The sequence below is a fragment of the Microcaecilia unicolor genome, chromosome 4 (genome assembly GCF_901765095.1).
Source record: "Microcaecilia unicolor chromosome 4, aMicUni1.1, whole genome shotgun sequence".
NCBI lineage: Eukaryota > Metazoa > Chordata > Amphibia > Gymnophiona > Siphonopidae > Microcaecilia > Microcaecilia unicolor.
Genome location: NC_044034.1, coordinates 97,225,760 through 97,244,275, shown reverse-complemented (window position 1 = coordinate 97,244,275; position 18,516 = coordinate 97,225,760). Strand labels below are relative to the sequence as shown.

The following is an 18,516-nucleotide window of genomic DNA, read 5'->3' as shown; positions in this document are numbered from 1 at the left end:
TTCCTTGCTTGTTGTCCTAATTAGAATAATTGACTACAAATGAACAGTTGAGCTAGGGGTGAGTGGGTGGATGGGAATGAGGACTGAACTAGTCCTACTGTGCCTTCTAGAGACTATATGTTAATGCTGTGGTAGAAAAAAGTTTTAAAACTATGGGGAAAAGGGTATGGAGACTAGTTAATAAAGTTTGCATTTTTTTTTTTTTTTAATTCTAATTGTGTTTATCAATATCTTACAATATCTCTTTTAAACCCAATCTTTAAGTTACCAAGCACAGAATAAAATAATGTCACTTATCCACAGAAATGTCTTCTCTCAGAACTTCTTAGAAAGCAAGTGAAGGGAGAGAAGCAAGGAGCCACAAGTGATGGGAATGTTTTTACTGTATTAAAGCCTTCTGCTTGGTTCTGTTTATGTTCTATTTTGTATTTGCTTACATTGTAGGTCTGCTTAATGTCTATTTGGTGATGGGTGAGCACTGAGATTACCCTTAGGGAGTCTTAGTTTGCCTCCTCTACTTTCTGGTCTGCCAATGTTGTAACGTATGTTCTGTTTTGAAATTTTGTGCCATCCATATTAATAATTTAAATACTCTATTTCAGTTCTTTTCATGGTTTGCTCAGCTACAGACCCAGATGGATCAAGATGAAGGTGCAAAGTACAGGTATGCTTGTTGTCAGATCTTACCTTCTTCACTTATTAGAGCAGGAAATCAGGAATACATCTGACACATCTGTCTCCATCATGCAGGATGAAACCTTAATGGTTTTGATTTTGTTTGAAGATGTTTACATGCCTCCATCATTATTGTATCCACATTAAGGCAGTAACTTTATAAAGCTTTTCCGCGTGTAAAGCCCGTTTTACATGTAAATGAGAGGGCATGTATAAAATTATGCGACTGTATATATGCGTAAAAAATGCATGCATGGGAAGTGTATACCTACTTTTATTTATTTATTTATTTTACATATGTGCTTCCAGGGTAGAGCCTGACCAAAATCAGTATGTTCGGTTTCAGCCGACACCGAATGTGGAGCTGAAATTGGCCGCTTGGTTTCAGCCGAAACTAAATCTGGAAATGAAAATGGCCTGGTCCCAGCCTACCCTTATATTGGTGGGGTAGTGGGCACAGGAGTGATCCACTTGCTCCCACATAGAGCTGGCTCCTCCTTCAAAATAGGTGCTGGGACTTCCAGCGGCAGTCTCGCCCCTGAGCAGGAGTGAGTAGATGGCTTCTACTTCCATTACCCCACCAACAAAAAGGTGTCTCCAGGAGGGGGTCTGCTCAGCATTTTCAGTTTCACCCGAAAATACAAGGTAGTTTCAGGGCAGAATGGAGTTGGTGATGCCATTTGATTTATTGATTTTGATATACTGCTTTTTACAATTAGTATTAAAGCGGTTTATAACTAAATAGTATAAAGCACATTTTATGATATAAAATCCAATCAAAAACATGTCTACATACAACTGTAAAATATGATAATACATTTTCTGATCCAACTCTTCAAGATATTACTGAACTCGGAAATCTCTGAAGGCATTTTCAAATATCCAGGTTTTCAAAATTTAGTGGAATCTGAAATAACTGGATAAATTGTTAATAGTAGTGGGTATAGAGTTCCATAAAGGTGGTCCAACACAACTAGAGAAGATAGTTTTATAGTTTATTTACTTTTGATATACTGCCTTTAACTCACAGTTCAGAGCAGTTTATAATAAAAAGTAACATAGCAGGAAAGGAGCTACAGTTTTGATGGAAAGATTTTCAATCATACCAGAAAACAAGCAAAGTCAAAATAAAAGAAGGGAAAGCGAAGAGAGGGGCAGGCAGGGAAGGGGTAGACTGACAAACATAGAGGCAGTACTGCTAGGGCAGGTTCTGTTCCTAGTAGAGGTCAACCTAGGTCAGATTCTATTCCTAGAAGAAGTCAGCCTAGCCAATTTCAGTGATGGAGGTTGTAACAAAATGTGTTGAGAAGATCACAAAGAGCATTACTGTTTTTTTAAAAAAAATCAACATCTGAATTTAGATACCCCCCACCGAAAAGCCTTAAAGACCAAGCAAAGCGATTTAAACGTGATCCTGGCTAAGATGGGCAGCCAGTGCAGGTCTCTTAAAATAGGAGTAATATGATCTGATCTTTTCCATTGTGTGGGTATATTTGATAAAATATGCATGTACATGTGTAGGTAGAGCACACACACAAATTTACAACGTTTTGGGAGCAGGTATAAGTTTGTGTGTCGGCATTTGTGCGCAATTGAGATTGGTTGTGGAAGCCTATTTTATATAGACAGATGCCTATGTTCCTTTTTGGATTCCTCTCATAGGCATCAGTTTATAAAATGAAGCCTAAAAGACCAATTTCAATTCTTTTGTGAGAGGTTGCCATCCTCAAACAGATGCTAGATTTAAATCAACAAGAACAATGACTGACAAGCAAATTCTGCATCTCAGTGGCTGGGTTTATTTGTTCTTGGCAGTTGAACCCATCTGCATTTTCTCCTGAAGCAAGGCAAATGAGATGACATCATGTGGCATGGAGGAATAGCAGCCTAGTCATTACAGCAGCAGACTGAGAACCAGGAAAGACAGGTTGAAATCCTGTTTCTCACTGGTGCCTTTGGCAAGTTGCTTCACTCTCCATTGCCTCAGGTGCAAACTTAGATCGTAAGCCCAACTTTGATCTTCTGTCTCTGTGGTTGTGCCCATTCTGTGAAAGCACTTTTGATGTAAACCAAATGTGATGAATATTTCCTACTGTTATACTGCTATTTTAACATTTTTAAAAATGCAAATACTATCAATTGATTTGTAATGGTTGTTGAGTTCTCTGTGTAGGTGCTTTGATCATTTCAAAAAAATAAAATCTAGCAGGGTACGAAAAAACAAATTGAGCTTTATTTGTTCATTTTGGAGGTAGCATGGAGATCCTTTTTTGGAATACATAAAAGCCATATAATTTTCAGCAAACCTATTTTCCAGAATAAGCAACGATTCATACTAACTAATTGATCAATTTAAATGTCTGATAGTACCTTACAGCTAACGTCTTTGTGGTATCCAGTCTTGTATATGATATTGTCTGAGCTGAATATCTTTTTATCTAGATAAAATTGTGTGTCATGAATTGATGTGAATTAGCAAGGTAAGACTAGATGAAATACTTGGAGGAGTTAGCCCTTACACAGACTTTCATTCCCAGTGGTGACCAGGTATTGTGTCTTGGAATATCAGTGCTGGGGAGTGTCACTGTGTTATGTACACTGTGTTGGTAGATACGCATCAAGGTAAAAGGTGTAGGTTTTCTTCCCATTTGCCTTTTTTGTTTGTTTCTCTAGAGAGCTGAGGGATTACTTGTCTGGGTTTCAGGAACAATGTGATGCCATATTAAGAGATGTGAACAGCGCCCTCCTGCACTTAGAGTCGCTCCAGAAGCAGTACCTCTTTGTGTCTACCAAGACAGGGACTCTGCATGAGGCCTGTGAGCAGCTGCTGAAGGAACAGGTACAGCAGATCTTAAAATCTACATTTTGTAGAGGCATCCAGAGCTCTGAGCCACTTTGTGTATTGCTGTTTAAAGCTGTAGTATTAGCTAAAATAACAACTTACTGTATTATGACTTTCTTGCTTCCTTTTATTGCCAGATCTTTTTTTTTTTTATTATTATTTAATTATTTAAATTTTCCAATATATCACCACTTAAAGTGAATATGCAATCGGCATTATTTAACATTAGGAAACAAAAATGATAAGTTTATATCTTTACAGCCCATTTGTCCACAAGTTGAAGAAATTTGATTCCAAGATTAAGGAAATTAAAAAAAGAAAAAAAAAGAAAAAAATTAATAATCAATAGATGCTTCCTCTGGTTCAGACCCCAGCCTGCTAAATTAGGGAAGGTTTACTATATTCACATCAACTCTTGCATCAATAAACTCTTTCATCTGTTTTGGATCTACAAACTGAAAATGTTTACCCTCAAGCATCACATTACAAAAACAAGGAAATCGCAAAACAAAATTTGCTCCCAATGCCACCACCCTGGGGCGAAGTTCCAAAAAGGCCCTTCGTCTCACCTGTGTAGGCCGTGAGAGATCTGGAAAGATACGGACCTTTGAGCCCAAAAACAGATTTTCTAAGTGTCTCAACGAAAGCCGTAGTACAGCATTCCTATCAGGCTCCAACGCAAAAGTGGCAAGCAGAGTTAACCTCTGAGTAACTATTTCTAATGAGCTTTCTAGGAATGAGGTAAGATTCATTCCCTCCCCTATTACGGGGGGGGGGGGGGGGGGAGGTTTCCCACCACCACCACCACCACCACCACCACTCCAGTACTCCCGATGTAATAAGCCCGTGTAATGGGAGGGAGTGAGTCCTTGTCCATTCCCAGGATGTCCACCAAATATTTTTTTGACCATCTCCAAAGGAGAAATTAACGGCGATTTGGGAAAATTAAGAAACCTAAGGTTAAGTCTTTTAGTCTGATTTTCAAGGTATTCAAGTCGTTTATGTAGGAAATTATTGTCTTTAACCAAAGCTGTTTCTATAGATCCCATTTCTTGAATTTTGATATCCACACGTTCCAATTTCTGGGTTTGCTGTGCAGTCACTTGTGCTTGAAGCAGGGCAGCCTCAGAAAGAACTTCAATATCAGAAGAATTCTGCTTTAAAGTAGTTTGCATAGAGGTTTGGATATTGTAAACCATATCCCATAGTGACTCCAGCATCACAATTGCTGGTCTAATCACTCCACTAGCCACAGGAGGAGATTGAGATAGACTATCAGCCTGAGCTAACTTGGAAACAATAGCGTGAGGCAATACCTTTGAAGCCTGTTGTAGTAATGTCTCCCGAAGTTGAGAATCTAACTCCGTTGCTGCAGTCACACCCTCAGACAGGACCAGCAGAGCCACTTCGGCGTCTGTCTCTGTTTGAACAGCAAGCAACTCTCTTCCAGGCTGGGGAGGTGCAATTCGCTCCACAGGGCTCAAGGAAGCCCCGTTTCCACTCTCAATCGACTCCGAAGGGCCGAGAGCTGCAGTGGGGGTCGAAGTTTCCTGAGGACCCGGTTGCTGCCTGGGAAATTGCAGGGTTGTTTGTTTCAACGTCGAGGAGGTCACAGGAACCGAGGGAAATTCCTTTACCTTCCCCCTCCGCTTCCCCATGGTTAACGAGGCTACAGAGGCACCGAGAGAAACTCACAAACACAGCAGCCTCCAGGAGCAAACACAGGTGCGTCTATTCACAGCGCCATCTTGGAATCTGCCAGATCTCTTTTAATCACTTTTGTCCAAACATTTTTTTTGTATTTTTACAAAACTACTCTCCTGTTTCAAACTTACTTTCCTGATCCATTCTTCAGTTCTTTAGGCTGTTCCTTGTGCTTTGCATGTCTTGATGCCATGATGTATGGGCGTCAAAGGAGGATAAGCACAGCGGTGTCTTGATTTACTGAGTCACAACAGGGGAATGGTTAATTAGACATTTCAAAAACATCCAATACTAATATTTTCTTCCTTGTCATCAGCAACAGATGAATCCAGAGACTTGTGGGTTATAACCATTTACTAGCAGGTGGAGATAGATTACCGAACTGAACTCTGCCACATAGGACAGTATGTACCTTGATCAGTCAGTATTCTCCATCTCCAGCAGGAAGTGGACAGTCTAACACAAGCTCCTAATTCTTCCTGCTTATGTGGCTCCTGTTTCAGGTTCCCTGGTTCAGTTGAGCTTGGGGGTGTCTAGACCAGTAGAGGTGCCTTACTTGAGGTACACCTGGTGGTGCCGGGTCCCTCCCCCCCCTTTCACCCTCTCCTGCCACTTCCTTCCTCCTCACAGAACTTTGGAAAAAAATAATGCTGAAAGATAGCAGATTTCTGCTTATGTGGCATTCTGGAGGAGAGGGGATGTCTCTGCGCTACTGTAGCTGTCTGAATTCATCCACCTAATCGGAGTCAGAAGACCTGTGGGGTACCAGTAAGGCTGACAAAATTGTGGGTATGAAATTCATTCTTTTCCTCTTTTGGGTTTGTTTCTGTACCTGAGGTGGTACACTATTTCTTTTTGAGCAGCATAAGTTGGGGTCTTTCTTGTGTTTTCGGGACCGTACTATTGGGGCAACATGGGAGCAGTTTTGGTGCGCTTTTATACAGTTCCTCGCTTCAGTGGGCGACAGTCATTTATGTCACAGGCTGCAATAATAGATTACTCTTGCGAGAGCAGTAGGGAAGTGGCATCTACCCATATGGTGAGAAGAGGGCTCCTGATTTTAGAGGTGTTCCTGGTAAGAGCAGCGCATTTGGACCCTTTTATGTCATCTTTAGGGACCAATTGGGAAGAATAAAGTGCAGCTGTTCTGGGACCAATGAGAGAACAGGAGGGAAGTGGCACCTACCCGTTCGGTGAGAGGTCTCCTGGCTCCAGCGGTGTGTCTGGTGGAGAGCAGTACAGTTGGCTCTGTTATGTCATCTTTAGGGGCCCACAGGGAAGAATAAAGCATCCGTTCCTGCAGGCCGAGTTATAGACTGCATGAAACGGAAGCTCTAACCCAGTTGATTGTCAGATCTAGAGTGAGCTGTAAAGAAAGTTATGAAGCTGACCGGGAGAATAGTTTTTAAAAAACAGCTGTAAGAACTGCTTTGAAGACAACTGCAATTGGGTCCTTGTGAAAGTTGTGAAGATGGCAATGAGAACAGCCTTCAAAAGCAGTTTTAAGAACGGCTTTGTGGACAACTGCAGTAAAGTCCTTGTTCTTTTTTCTTTAATCCTGGGGAGGCAGCTCAGTTTTTGCTTGGGACGGGGGCTTTGAGATAGTTTTTGTTTTTTTCCAGAGGCAGTAGGCGATTTGGCAGGTTTTCTCTTCGTTTTTGTACGTTTTTGCTTTTTCTATATTTTGAGATTGTAGGATTTTCCATTTTTTGGTCACTGTAGAGTGAGTATTCATTCACCTGTCCCTTAATTGGATTGAAAAGAGGTTTTTTTGAATCACCTGATTTTCTTCCGAATGTGGAGTTTTTGCGGCTGATTTTTTTTTCCTTTTGTCATGAAGGATAAGGACCAATGATATTACCTTGCTTCCCTTTATAGTAGTGGATTTTTTAGTACATTTGGTATTTATCCCTACTGGGAGTTTTGAGGTTCCTTTTGTTAAAAATTAGTTATACTAATTTCGCTATTGAAATTAGTGGGACAGAGTGTATGATTCACTATACAGCAGTATATGTTCAAACGTTTTTTGGATTGGTTAATTTGAAATCCTGACAGCGTTCTGTGCTTATTCATGTTTCGGAGTTGAGGGTGACTCTCAGCGCTGTCCCACCATTGTTGACTGTGGTGGTATCCACATTTCCATTTCTATTAATCATCCATTGTTTCCTCCATTCTTTGGGAGAAAAATCATCCTAGGAGTTTATATTGCAGTCATCGTGGGCCTTTCTGGTAACTTCAGGCCACCAGTGGATGTCTGGGCATAGTCTCTCGTCCTGCTACTGGTGGGCCACAGTCAGGGCAACACAGCTTCATATGCAGCCATAGCTTGCTGGAGTCAGGTGCCTATTGCTTGGGCATATGTCCTCCGGGCTAGTCTTCTCTTCATTCTCTTCTATGAAGGTCCCCTACGTGGTCCTTGTGACATGTTTTCCAGACCTTGTCCGGTTGATGGTTTTGACTTGGTCTAAGGCATCCTTCGGGGCATCAGTACTGTCTGCGTCTGTGCCTGGTTCTCACCCTACTTATGGACTGCTTTGCTACATCCCACAAGTCGATGGATCCATCTACTGCTGATGACCGGGAAGGGAAAATTTAAGTCTTACCTGGTAATTTTCTTTCCTTTAGTCACAGCAGACCAATCCACAGTCCCACCCTTTAATGAGGTTGACATTATCAGTTCAGCCTGTTTCTCTGCTTAGGTTTCTTGCTTTGGTTGCCTGTGCATAGTTCTGCTAGTTGACAAGTTTATGCTTCATTTCTGTGAGGCGGGAGAAATGTTTGCCCTTATTATTCCTTCTGCTTTGTTATGAGAAATACTGACTGACTAAGGAGCTTACTGTCGATTGTGACAGAGTTCAGTTTCAGTTTGGTACTCTCCATCTCCACCTGCTGGTCATAACCCACAAGTTTTTGGATTCATCTGCTGTGACTAAAGGAAAGAAAATGTATCAGGTAAGACTTAATTTTTCCTTTTGATGATGAAAAATCACTACGGGAAGCCTTAATAATCCCTAATAGCTAATTGAATTATCAAAAAATTATTTTTGTTAGTACTGCTGTTGAGAAGAGAGAGATTAAAATTCAGTTGACTCCAGAAGTTTGTTTGTTTATTTATTTATGTGCAATAACTTCTATACCGCTCTAGCTGAAAGGCAGAACAGAACAGTGTACAGGCTAAAACATAGGAAACAAGAAAAGAACTCCATTAATGTATAGGAAAGCAGGGTGTTAAGTTTAGAGACATAAGCATTGCAAAAAGAGGGTAAAGAAAGCACACAAAAGGAGGACAGGGTCGAAGGGTAACACTGGTAATTTCAGCAAACTGTTTCACCAAAAGCTAAGCCAGGTTTTCAGCTCAGTTTTAAAATCCTTAAAAGAAGAATTGCTACACAGAGAAAGGGGGAGATTGTTCCAGATATGAGGAGCCAGAAAGAAGAATGTGCTCTGATGGGTTGATTCCAAGTGGGCACATTTTGGATAAGGCAGAACTAAGCGGTGGTCGTTTAATGAACGGAGGGTTCTGAAGGGGCAATAAGGACTACTTAAACAAGTGAGATAGGGATTCCAAGTCTAAAGGCCTTGAAAGTGAGGGTGGCAATTTTATAAGTGATCCTTTGCTCAATGGGGAGCCAATGATATTGTTTCAACAGAGGTGAAGTATGATCGTAGCAATGGGTATCTCAGAGTTATCTGATGGTTGTGTTCTGGAGCGATTGAAGTTTCTTTAATGTGTGGCTAGGTAGACCAGCATAAACAACATTACAATAATCAAGATGGGAGGTAAAGAAAAAAAGAGAGGATTAGCGCACGGAATTGTGAAATATCAAAGAGATGATGAATTGCACGTAGCTGTTGGGAAAACTAGTTTTGGGCAAGTGAGAGATCTGTGGTAAAAAGAAAGTGAGGAATCGAGAATAATACCTAAATAATGAAAGGTATGTACTGGTGTAATAGACGTGCCAAATAGAGTGATGGGGGGTGGAGGAGGGAGAGTTGAACCAGAGAACCAACAGGTAACTATTTTATCCGGATTTAGCACTAATTGATGATCGCTTAGCCAGCTAGCAACTCGGTCAAGACAGATCTGTAAAGGAAGGAGAGGAAGAGGTGATAGAAAAGAGCAGCAGAATGTCATCAGTATAAAGATAAGCGCAGATGCCAAAGGATTGTATGAGAGCAGTGAGGGGACTCAAGAGATTAAAAAGAAGAGGAGAGAGTATAGACCCTTGGGGTACACCCTGATGTAGTTCTGTGCACTCATATTTTGCATCAGAGAGAATGACCTGAAATGTGTGATGAGATAGAAAGAAAGCAAACCAAGAAAAAAACTGTACCAGTGATGCCTAAGGAAGATAAATATGAGCGAAAGAGTTAAAGGTCAACCAGATCAAAAGCGGCAGAAAGGTCTAGCGAGACTGCCAGTACCTTTCTATGCTGGTCCAAGTGGAAATGAAGTTCACTAATAAGCGCTGCCATTATGATTTTTGTACTGTGGTGAGACCTGAAGCCAGATTGATGGGGATGTGTAGCCAAACTTTTCTCAGAAAAGGATGTGAGTTGGGTAAACACAATTTTTTCTAGAACTTTTGACATATAACAAAAAGATTTGAAACTGGGAGATAATGACTAGGAATAGTAGGATCGAGGGCTTTTTTAACATGGGACAGACTACTGCTTGCTTCCAGAGATCAGGGACTTGGCCTGAAGAGAGGTTGAGATTAATCAAGGACAGTAGAATGGGTATTAATTCTAATTGCGGTACCTTAAGCCAGGAAGAGGGAAGGAATCACAAGGGCAGTAGTTAGTTTTCGTGGAAGACTTAATTAAACATTTTTTTTAAAGGGAAAAAAGAGTTTGTTTCAAAAGAGGACAAGGTAGAGGAGCCTGTTTGTGAATCTGTTAACAAAGGTTCAAGATAGGAGGTGGGGGAGGTCACCAGAAGGTGCAGAGGGTCCAGATAGAGATTTCATTAGGTTATCTATTTTATTAATAAAAAACAAGGAGAGGGTTTCTGCTGAGGGAGGCTTGAGCGCAGTATTTGCAGATTTGGGTGTGACAGACTGTCGATAGATGGAGAAGAGGTCCCTAGAGGGATGAGAAGCTTCCTGGTGATACACACTTTCTTTTCCTTCTTTAATTGGAAGTTGTAATCACGATGAAGGAGGCGGCATTTTATAAAGCTAGATGAGGACATTGACTTCTTCCAGGTCCTTTCAGCTTGGTGATATTGGAGCTTCAGGAGCCTCAGATTTGAGGAATACTAAGGATTCCTATTAGCAGAACTATGCTGATGGAAGGACCTAGGAGCCACCTTATCAAGGCCTTCAGACAGAATAGAGTGCTAGGATTTGGAGGCAGATGCACTAAACCTTAACGACCCTGTAATGACCCCCTTGACGAAGAAATTTTGAACCATAGCATGCATTAAAGGCCATTTTCCGAAGACGTTTGCAGCTAACGAAAACGGAATGCAAAAGAGTAAACTACCATTGAAATGTGGACAATTTGGAATGCACTAACCATACTGAAGATTGCAACGATTCATTTACCGTCTACAATTTTACGTGAGCTCAGACCTGTCGTTAAGGCCTGAGCTGTCATCTCTCCGCTTCCCCCTGCACCTCAAAACAAGCTGGCAAAAAAAAAAAAAAAAGATTGGGAGGGGGCAAAGGCGCTCGTCAGGAGCGTCCTTCATGGACGGCCTTGCCCCCCCCCCCCCCCCCGCCCGAGTTCACCGCTTCCCCCTGCATCCAAACAGATAAAAATCCAAAAATCAAAACTTTTGAGGCTGGCCCGAGCCCCCTCCCTTTCTCTCTTTCCCAGCCCCGCCCACCATCCTCTCCCCGCCCCCTGCCGTCCCCCCTGAGGTCATTGCTGTCGTTCCCCTCTCCACTGGGCCCCCCTCCCTCCTACCGGGACCGCACAGCGCCTGTGAGGCAAGAAGAAAAGCAAGAAGAACAGCTCAGCTGATGCCTTCCAGTCTTCGGCGTCTTTCCTGTGATCCTGGGCCCGCCCCCGTCTGACGTAAGTAATCAACGTAGGTTACTTAAGTCAGACGGGGGCGGGCCCAGGAGCACAGGAGAGACGCCGAAGACTGGAAGGCATCAGCTGAGCTGTTCCTCTTGCTTTTCTTCTTGCCTCACAGGCACTGTGCGGGCCCGGTAAGAGGGAGGGGGGCCCAGTGGAGAGGGGGAATGATAGTGACGACCTCGGGGGGGGGGGCGGCGGGGGCGGAGGATGGCGGGCGGGGCTGGGAAAGAGAGAAAGGGAGGGGGGGCTTGGGCCAACCTTAAAAGTTTTGATTTTTTGATTTTTATTTCTGTTTGGATGCGTGGGGGAAGCGGCAAACTTGGGTGGGGGTGGGAAGGGGGCAAGGCCGTCCGTGAAGGACGCTCCTGATGAGCGCCTTTGCCCCCTTCTTTTTAAAATTTTGTTTTCATTTTTTGACTTTTTTTGGCATGCGCAGAGCAGCCAGCATAACGCTTGGCTGCTCTGCGCATGCGTTAGGGGCCGATTACCGACGGGGATTACACAGGTTTGATGCATTGTACTTTACAGTACCGCACCGAACATGTGCGACTTTTGTTTTTGGTGCATCCTTCATTTTTTAAAATTCGTTAGGGACTTTAACGTTTTGGATTTTTTAACGTTTGGTTGATGCATCTGGCCCTTGGTTTGGCCATTCAGAGTTTTAGAGGAAAAATCCAGGGGGAAGTGGGAAAGTGAGGGTGAGAGAGATGACATGTCAACTTAAAAAAGGGCCCTAGCCCAGTAGCCATTGGATACTGGCTGTGTGAGAGACCATGAGAGAGGGAGAGTTTGAAAAGAATGAGATAATGATCAGTCCAGGGAAGGGTGGAGAAAGAAAATGTTGTTAGGCAATCATGAGAATCCTGCATAGTAAGTACCAAATCTAGATTCTGTCCAGTTACATGAGTCAGAAAAGAGATCCACTGACGCAAAGAGAGATTGGAGAGAAGAATCACAGAAGAATTTAGCACGAGGATTATTGGGATCTTCTACATAAATATTGAAATCTCCTAAAATAAGTAAATTAGAAAAAAGAACAGTAGCTTCCAATAGGGCTTGTTGGCAAGTTTCCCAACCTTCTGCAGAAAGAGAGGGAGGACAATAATATAAATGAATATGTAGTGGTGTATCTGCGCCAACCTTAATAATCACAAGCTCTTGGTAACGGAATGGGGACTAAATTTCACCAACTTTCAAATTAGTGTAATGTATTATTTCCAAATCACCATCCAGTTTTGAAGACAGTGAAACTGAAGGGGAGGTAAATCCTAGAAAACGCAGCACAGCAGTGGCAGCATTAACAAGCATTCAGCAGCAAATAGTTTAAGTGACACAATGAAAAGAGAGCCCTTAATATAGTGCACTGAGAGCTGACCCAGGAACAGGAAATCATACACGGTCAGGTGATCAGAACGAGGCACTCAGGAGGAGAATGCAGCGTCTTGAAAACACCAGCAAGGGAGGTGATCAGAATGAGGCACTCAGGAGGAGTTGACTAGGTTTAAAGTGCTTCCCACAGCTGTACAGCCCTAACATGTAAATTCCATATGGCTAGTGAGAAGAAAATAAATTTCCACATGAAGCAGAAGGTAGGTGAGGTGCCATACTTTGTTTAGAAGTTGTTGTTGCCTCACAATCTTCTTGATAAGCAAAATCATATAAAAACAATGTAAAGTTCATCTGTGATGTTTACTAGCATCGGTTTGTAACATTTCTCCGGGAAGAATGACTGCATTCCATTTGTAAAATAACCTAAGAGTCAGAGGGAACGGTTTCGTCCATCATGTAAAATTAGCAAAGTGTCTTGTCATGGAGAGGAAATGCTTTTTGAATGCAGCAAATCAACCTGGATCTTATGGTTTTTCATTCTTTTCTTTTAATAGTCTGAGCTTGTCGATTTAGCGGAAAACATTCAGCAGAAGCTTTCCTATTTCAATGAACTAGAAAATATCAGCACTGTAAGTATTTGATATCTATTTTTCTTTATTTTCCTTACACTATTCCAGAACTTACGTCCATCGATCAGCAGGAGGAGATAGTGAATACAGAAATGAGCTGAAGCTTATAACCCTAGCCAGGAAGCTCAGCCCTTTAGTACTTTCTATCTCCATCAGGTGGAAGGACATAGCTTCAGCCCTGAGCTCTGGTTAGGCTGCTTCTGGTCCAGTTGGTCATCTGGCTCCCAGTTGAGCTAGTCGGGCTTCTGCCTTCTAAGGAGGCCATCCCTAGTGGTTGCAGGACACTGCCTCCTGAAGCCTGTGGGGCCCCCCCCACGTTGATCTTTAGCAAGGCTTAGTGGCTAGTCTAAACTGGCTGGAAAAAAACGTGAATGGTTGTTTGTTGGATCAGTGAGAGGAGCGAGGCCAGTGGAGTGCAAAAGCGGTAGTCTCCCTTCTGATTTTCTTCACAGAGTGGTGAACAGGACACATCTACAAGCTTTCCTTGGTAGGGAGGGAGGGTGGGCTCCTGCTGGACCACAGTAGAAATCCCCATTGGGGTGCAGCTGTTTTGACTGTGCGATGGCGGCCCCCGCTGCAGAGCCAGCTGCTGCTTGTCTTGTAAGTCTGGCAAGTCACAAGAAAGGGAGACTGGCTGTCAGAGGAGTGTGGGCGACGCTGTGTTTGCCGTGAATATCGGATTCCCCTGTTAATGGGATTGAAAGTGGGTAGGGCCATGGTCAGATTGTATTCCTTGCTTCCAAAGGAAAAGGAGAGATTCCAACAACTCGGAGTAGACTCGCTGGTGTTGGCAGTAACAAAGAAAACGACTCTTTTGGTGGAAAGGGGTAGACACAAGGCACAAAAATTGTCAAGGCACATCACTGGAATTTAACTCATACCCGCCTGTCCCTGCTAAGATCTCTTCCATCCCTACAAGTAATCTCCATCCCCACCCATACCTCTAACCTTCAAAAGTAGTTATTTCATTTAATTACGCTACTGAAATACAATAGAGCACCAATATACCTGCTACTGGGAAACTGGAGCAGATGGATGTTAAAGATTCCTACACAGACACCATACACCAGCAGAATCCTTCACTTCAGTTGCAAATGCAAACATGACTCTCACTTGATGCAAAATAGGGAAACGCATATAACATGCAGACAAAACTGAAAGCAGAGATATCGGACTCTACATGCTTTGCAACACCAGAAAAATAGAAAGAAACGAATGTCCTCCTGTAGAGTACAAAATAAAACAGACAGATGTAAATTCTCAACACCTGCATAATTCAATCACTAAATATTTTTCCTTCCTTTGGTGATTTTATTATTCCATTGTTCTTAATCTTTGTTTCTACTTTCTTCTGTCTGTGCTCTTAACTCTGTTTCCAGGGCCTCCTTTTCATTTGCAGCTTATTTTCTCACCGCCTGCCCTATGTCTGTTTGGCAGTGATCTTTCGCGTTCAGCTTTCGATTTCTCTGCCTCCTCCTCAAATCTATCTTGTTTTTCCTTTCTCTTCCTTTCATGTTCAGCCGGTCTCACCTCTTCCCTTCACGATATGTGCAACATTTCACTCAATTTCCGCTGTGGTATCGTCTCTCCTCCTCCTTCTTTCCCCCCAGGTCCTGGAAGCTCTCTTCTTCTCCCCCCCCCCCCCCCCCAAACGTCCAGCACCTCTTTCCCTCTCCAATCCCCCTCTGTTCTCCTAACTCATTGGATCTCTGTGTTCCCTAACTGACCTCCTTGCCCCTCATGCAGAACCTCTCTCCCTCCTTGACCCCTTGTGTCAGTCTTCAAAAGTATTTCCCAGGTTTGCTTTTGCATTTCTTCTCTCTTGTCTTCTTTTCCTTCTCTACATCTGTCTGCCACTGATTTGTTATTTTTTCCACTTTGCCTTTACATTTACCTATTTGATTTTACCCTAATTCTCTCTCTCATCCTCTTTTTAGTCTCCTCCTTTTTACCTCTCATCTGCCTAATCGTTTTGTCCATATCCCTCTCATCTCCTCAAACATTTCTCTTGCTCCCTTAGTGTCTCTGCCTAGTCCTCTATTTCATAGTAACATAGTGGATGACGACAGATAAAGACCTGAAGAGTCCATCCAGTCTGTTCAATATCCTCTGTGCATTCACTCTCAACCCTCTCCTACCCTGCACTGCATCTCGTCCCCTCATCAGTTCTAGCTCCATCCCTGTCTCTCTATTCTTCTCTTGCCTCCATGCTATGCTTTTCATTTCTTACTCTTTATCCCACTCATATTGCCTCTCTTTCACCCCCTTTTTAACCCAATTTCCACCCCCACTCAACCCTTTCAGAGACCCATCATCCTCTTTCTCCAATACCCCTCTTCAGGAACCCCATCCCTTTTCAAGGCCTCTCGTCCTCTCTCCAGTCTACCAGATCATTTACATTATGTTTCTTCCTCCCCTCCACAGTCTCTTACTCCCAGCCATTTCACACCCTCACTCTTTCTCCTAACCCATCAACACCCCCTCACTTTTACTAATTGCCAGATCCTCACTATCCCCTCAAAAGTCTCTCTCCCATCCATAGCCCCCCCCCCCCCCAAACGCTCCTTAACTTAATCTCCAATTCCCAGTCATCATCTGCTCTGAGTCCCGTCTTCTGCTCTATCCAGGGTCTCTAGTCCACTTGACATTTCTTTTTTTTCTCCATGTCTGTCATCATTCCCTCTGCGTCCTGCCCACTGTGTCCCTGCCCCTTCTACTGGCCAGCTCTTTCCCCTCATCCAAGGGCTGGCATCTGTCTTGATTTTTCTCATTCCATCTTTGGGTCCATCGACTTTTCCACTCTTCTCTATGCTCACCTGCATTCCCTCCTCAGCATATCTCTCCTTCTTTCTATTACTCCAGCCTCTGTCCCACTCTTTTTCTCACTACTTTATTCAATTTCTGTCTTATCTCCAGGTCTCCTCCCCCTCCCCAGCATCTCTTTTCCTCCCTGCCTCGTGGTCAGTCATCTTTGTTTCCCTGCCCACAATGTACTGCTCTCCTCCGCTCAACTGATGGGCAACATTTTTCTCCTTTCTTCCCCCTAAGTCCAGGCATCTTCTACCTGCGCAGCCCCCCCCCCCCCCCCTGAACCAGCATCTTCCACCTACACCCCTCCTCCCCGAAGTCCTTCAACTATTTTCATGCCTTTCTTACTCTCCCTGATGCTCTTCCAACCTTCTAATTTGGTGCCAGCAGCATTGGCAGTCCATCCAGGCAGGCCACTCCCTGAAGCTTTTTTCTGCAGCTCCCTCCTATGTGGGGACAGGAAGTTGTCAGAGGAGGTGGGAGCTGCAGAAAGACAGTTTCCAGGATCAGCCTGCCTTGATCGCTGACACTGCTGATACTGAATGAGAAGGTTGGAAGAGCGTTGGGGGGAGGAAGAAAGGAATAAAAAGTTGGCGGACCTCGGAAGGTGGCACGAGTGAAAGATGCTGGTTTGGGCGGGGGGCATGCAGTGCAGGTGGAAGATGCAGCATATCTCTGTAGAGGATCCCCATGGCACCCCTGCAGCACACCGATTAAAAAATAAAACGCTGCTCTACAGGATCTCCTGGATGGATAGATTGAAGCAATCCTTTGAGGTGGCTTCCCTGGGGTCTTTAAGTCTGCAATTCTTTTGTAGTGCGAGGACTTCAATGAACATGAGGAGGACAATTGTTTTGGACAGTAGCTTTACTAGTTTTGATAGCTGTGTAGATTATTATGGAACTTGATAATAAGATTAGTTTGCTGGTTTTGTGAATATGATAACATTTTGAAATCCCGACCTGTTGCTGTTACCTGGCCGAAGTGTGGTATACTGTTAGAAGGCATTCTTAGGTTCAGTATTGATGATATTAAAAACACGACTAGTATAAATACTTGTTGGCCAGCAGCATTTTACATTTGTGAGGCTATTTTTTTCTCCTCTGCTATCTGTCTGTGACTGGTTCAGTTCAAGCTGTCGATCTATTGTAATTAGGAAAAAGGGTATGGGATACACATAGGTTATCTGTAGGGATCCAGAAGCCTATAATGAAGAAACTACTGTCACAGCTGATGCCAGAGGTATAAAATGTACTCCCAGATCATACCACTTTCTTTGTGCCTTTTCAATAATGTGGCTGTCAATGTGACGTGTACTGGAGACCATATTTTATTTTTTTTGTTCAGTTTTGTTTTTGGTTTTGTTTTCATTTTTATTTTAATGAACCTCACATATTTCTTCTTTCCAGAAACTGAATTCCCCTACCTTGTCTGTGAACAGTGAAGGATTTATACCAATGCTCGCAAAACTTGATGACTGTATAGCCTATATTTCGTTACATGTAAGTCATTTTGCTAACTTATTTTGGTTTGTGTATGCATATGAATTATTTTTCTTCTCTTGGTATAAAAGTGCTTCTGAAGCATGGTGAAAAGACATGAATGAATGATTCACATTTTAATAGCACCCTTTTTCTCCCCCATCTAGCTCAGCCATTGCAATGACAGAGCCACAGACCTTCGCTTCTTTCGGAAAACATTACATGTGCACCAAGTCTGACCACTAGATGTCACTATTGTATAGTGTTTTGAATATCTTTCTCATATTTAGGAATTGTGAAGATGGTCTCTGCAGCATTCCCAACACAAGGCCTTTAGATTTGAATCTATCTCCCACATGGCAGATCCTAATGCCATGCAAATGTGTTTGAGTTATTTTAAAAGCTTATTCAGCTTTTGGTGATACATACATTCAGAAAATATAGTAAGACTGTAGAGGTTAAATTTGCAGTGAGTAGTCAAGAGGTTAAGGTAGCAGGCACAATGTTACAGAGCCAGTTACAATGTCTCTAATTCAGATATGGCTCTTTGAAGGCGACTGCAAAGCATTAACATAAATAATGTGATGGTCTTTTTGAAAAGTGTGATATCACATACCATGTAAAATGGGTTTATCTTGTTGGGCAGACTGGATGGACCGTTCAAGTTTTTATCTGCTGTCATTTACTATGTTATGTGAGATTCCAGTGCCATAGATCTGGCACCTCAAATGAGCATTACATTAGGAAACTTACCAAAGTGGTATGTTGTTACATTTAATTTCATTTACTAAGTTTCTATTCAGTCATATCCTTAGAAAAGTCCTAGATGGCTTATAACTTATACTCATGCATAGAATACAAACATTACATAAAATTTAAAATAAGTCACAATGGAAAAAATAACATACATAACAATGGAAAACATATTGCATACAGATCATAAGTCAAAACACCTTGGTGTGTGTTTAATACAAAACTTCTCAGGTCTCTCCATAAGTCTGACAGAGTAGAGACATTT

The 18,516-nt window shown here is 42.7% G+C and overlaps 1 protein-coding gene across 1 annotated transcript in view; it reads left to right on the top strand.

Annotated features, from left to right (window-relative positions):
• The window catches only part of COG3 (component of oligomeric golgi complex 3), a 155,623-nt gene that overhangs the window by 27,680 nt on the left and 109,427 nt on the right, over nucleotides 1–18,516 (top strand). The window contains 4 exon segments of the mRNA XM_030200514.1: nucleotides 603–664; nucleotides 3,349–3,514; nucleotides 13,135–13,209; nucleotides 17,427–17,519. Coding sequence (XP_030056374.1) covers nucleotides 603–664; nucleotides 3,349–3,514; nucleotides 13,135–13,209; nucleotides 17,427–17,519 — 396 coding nt within the window.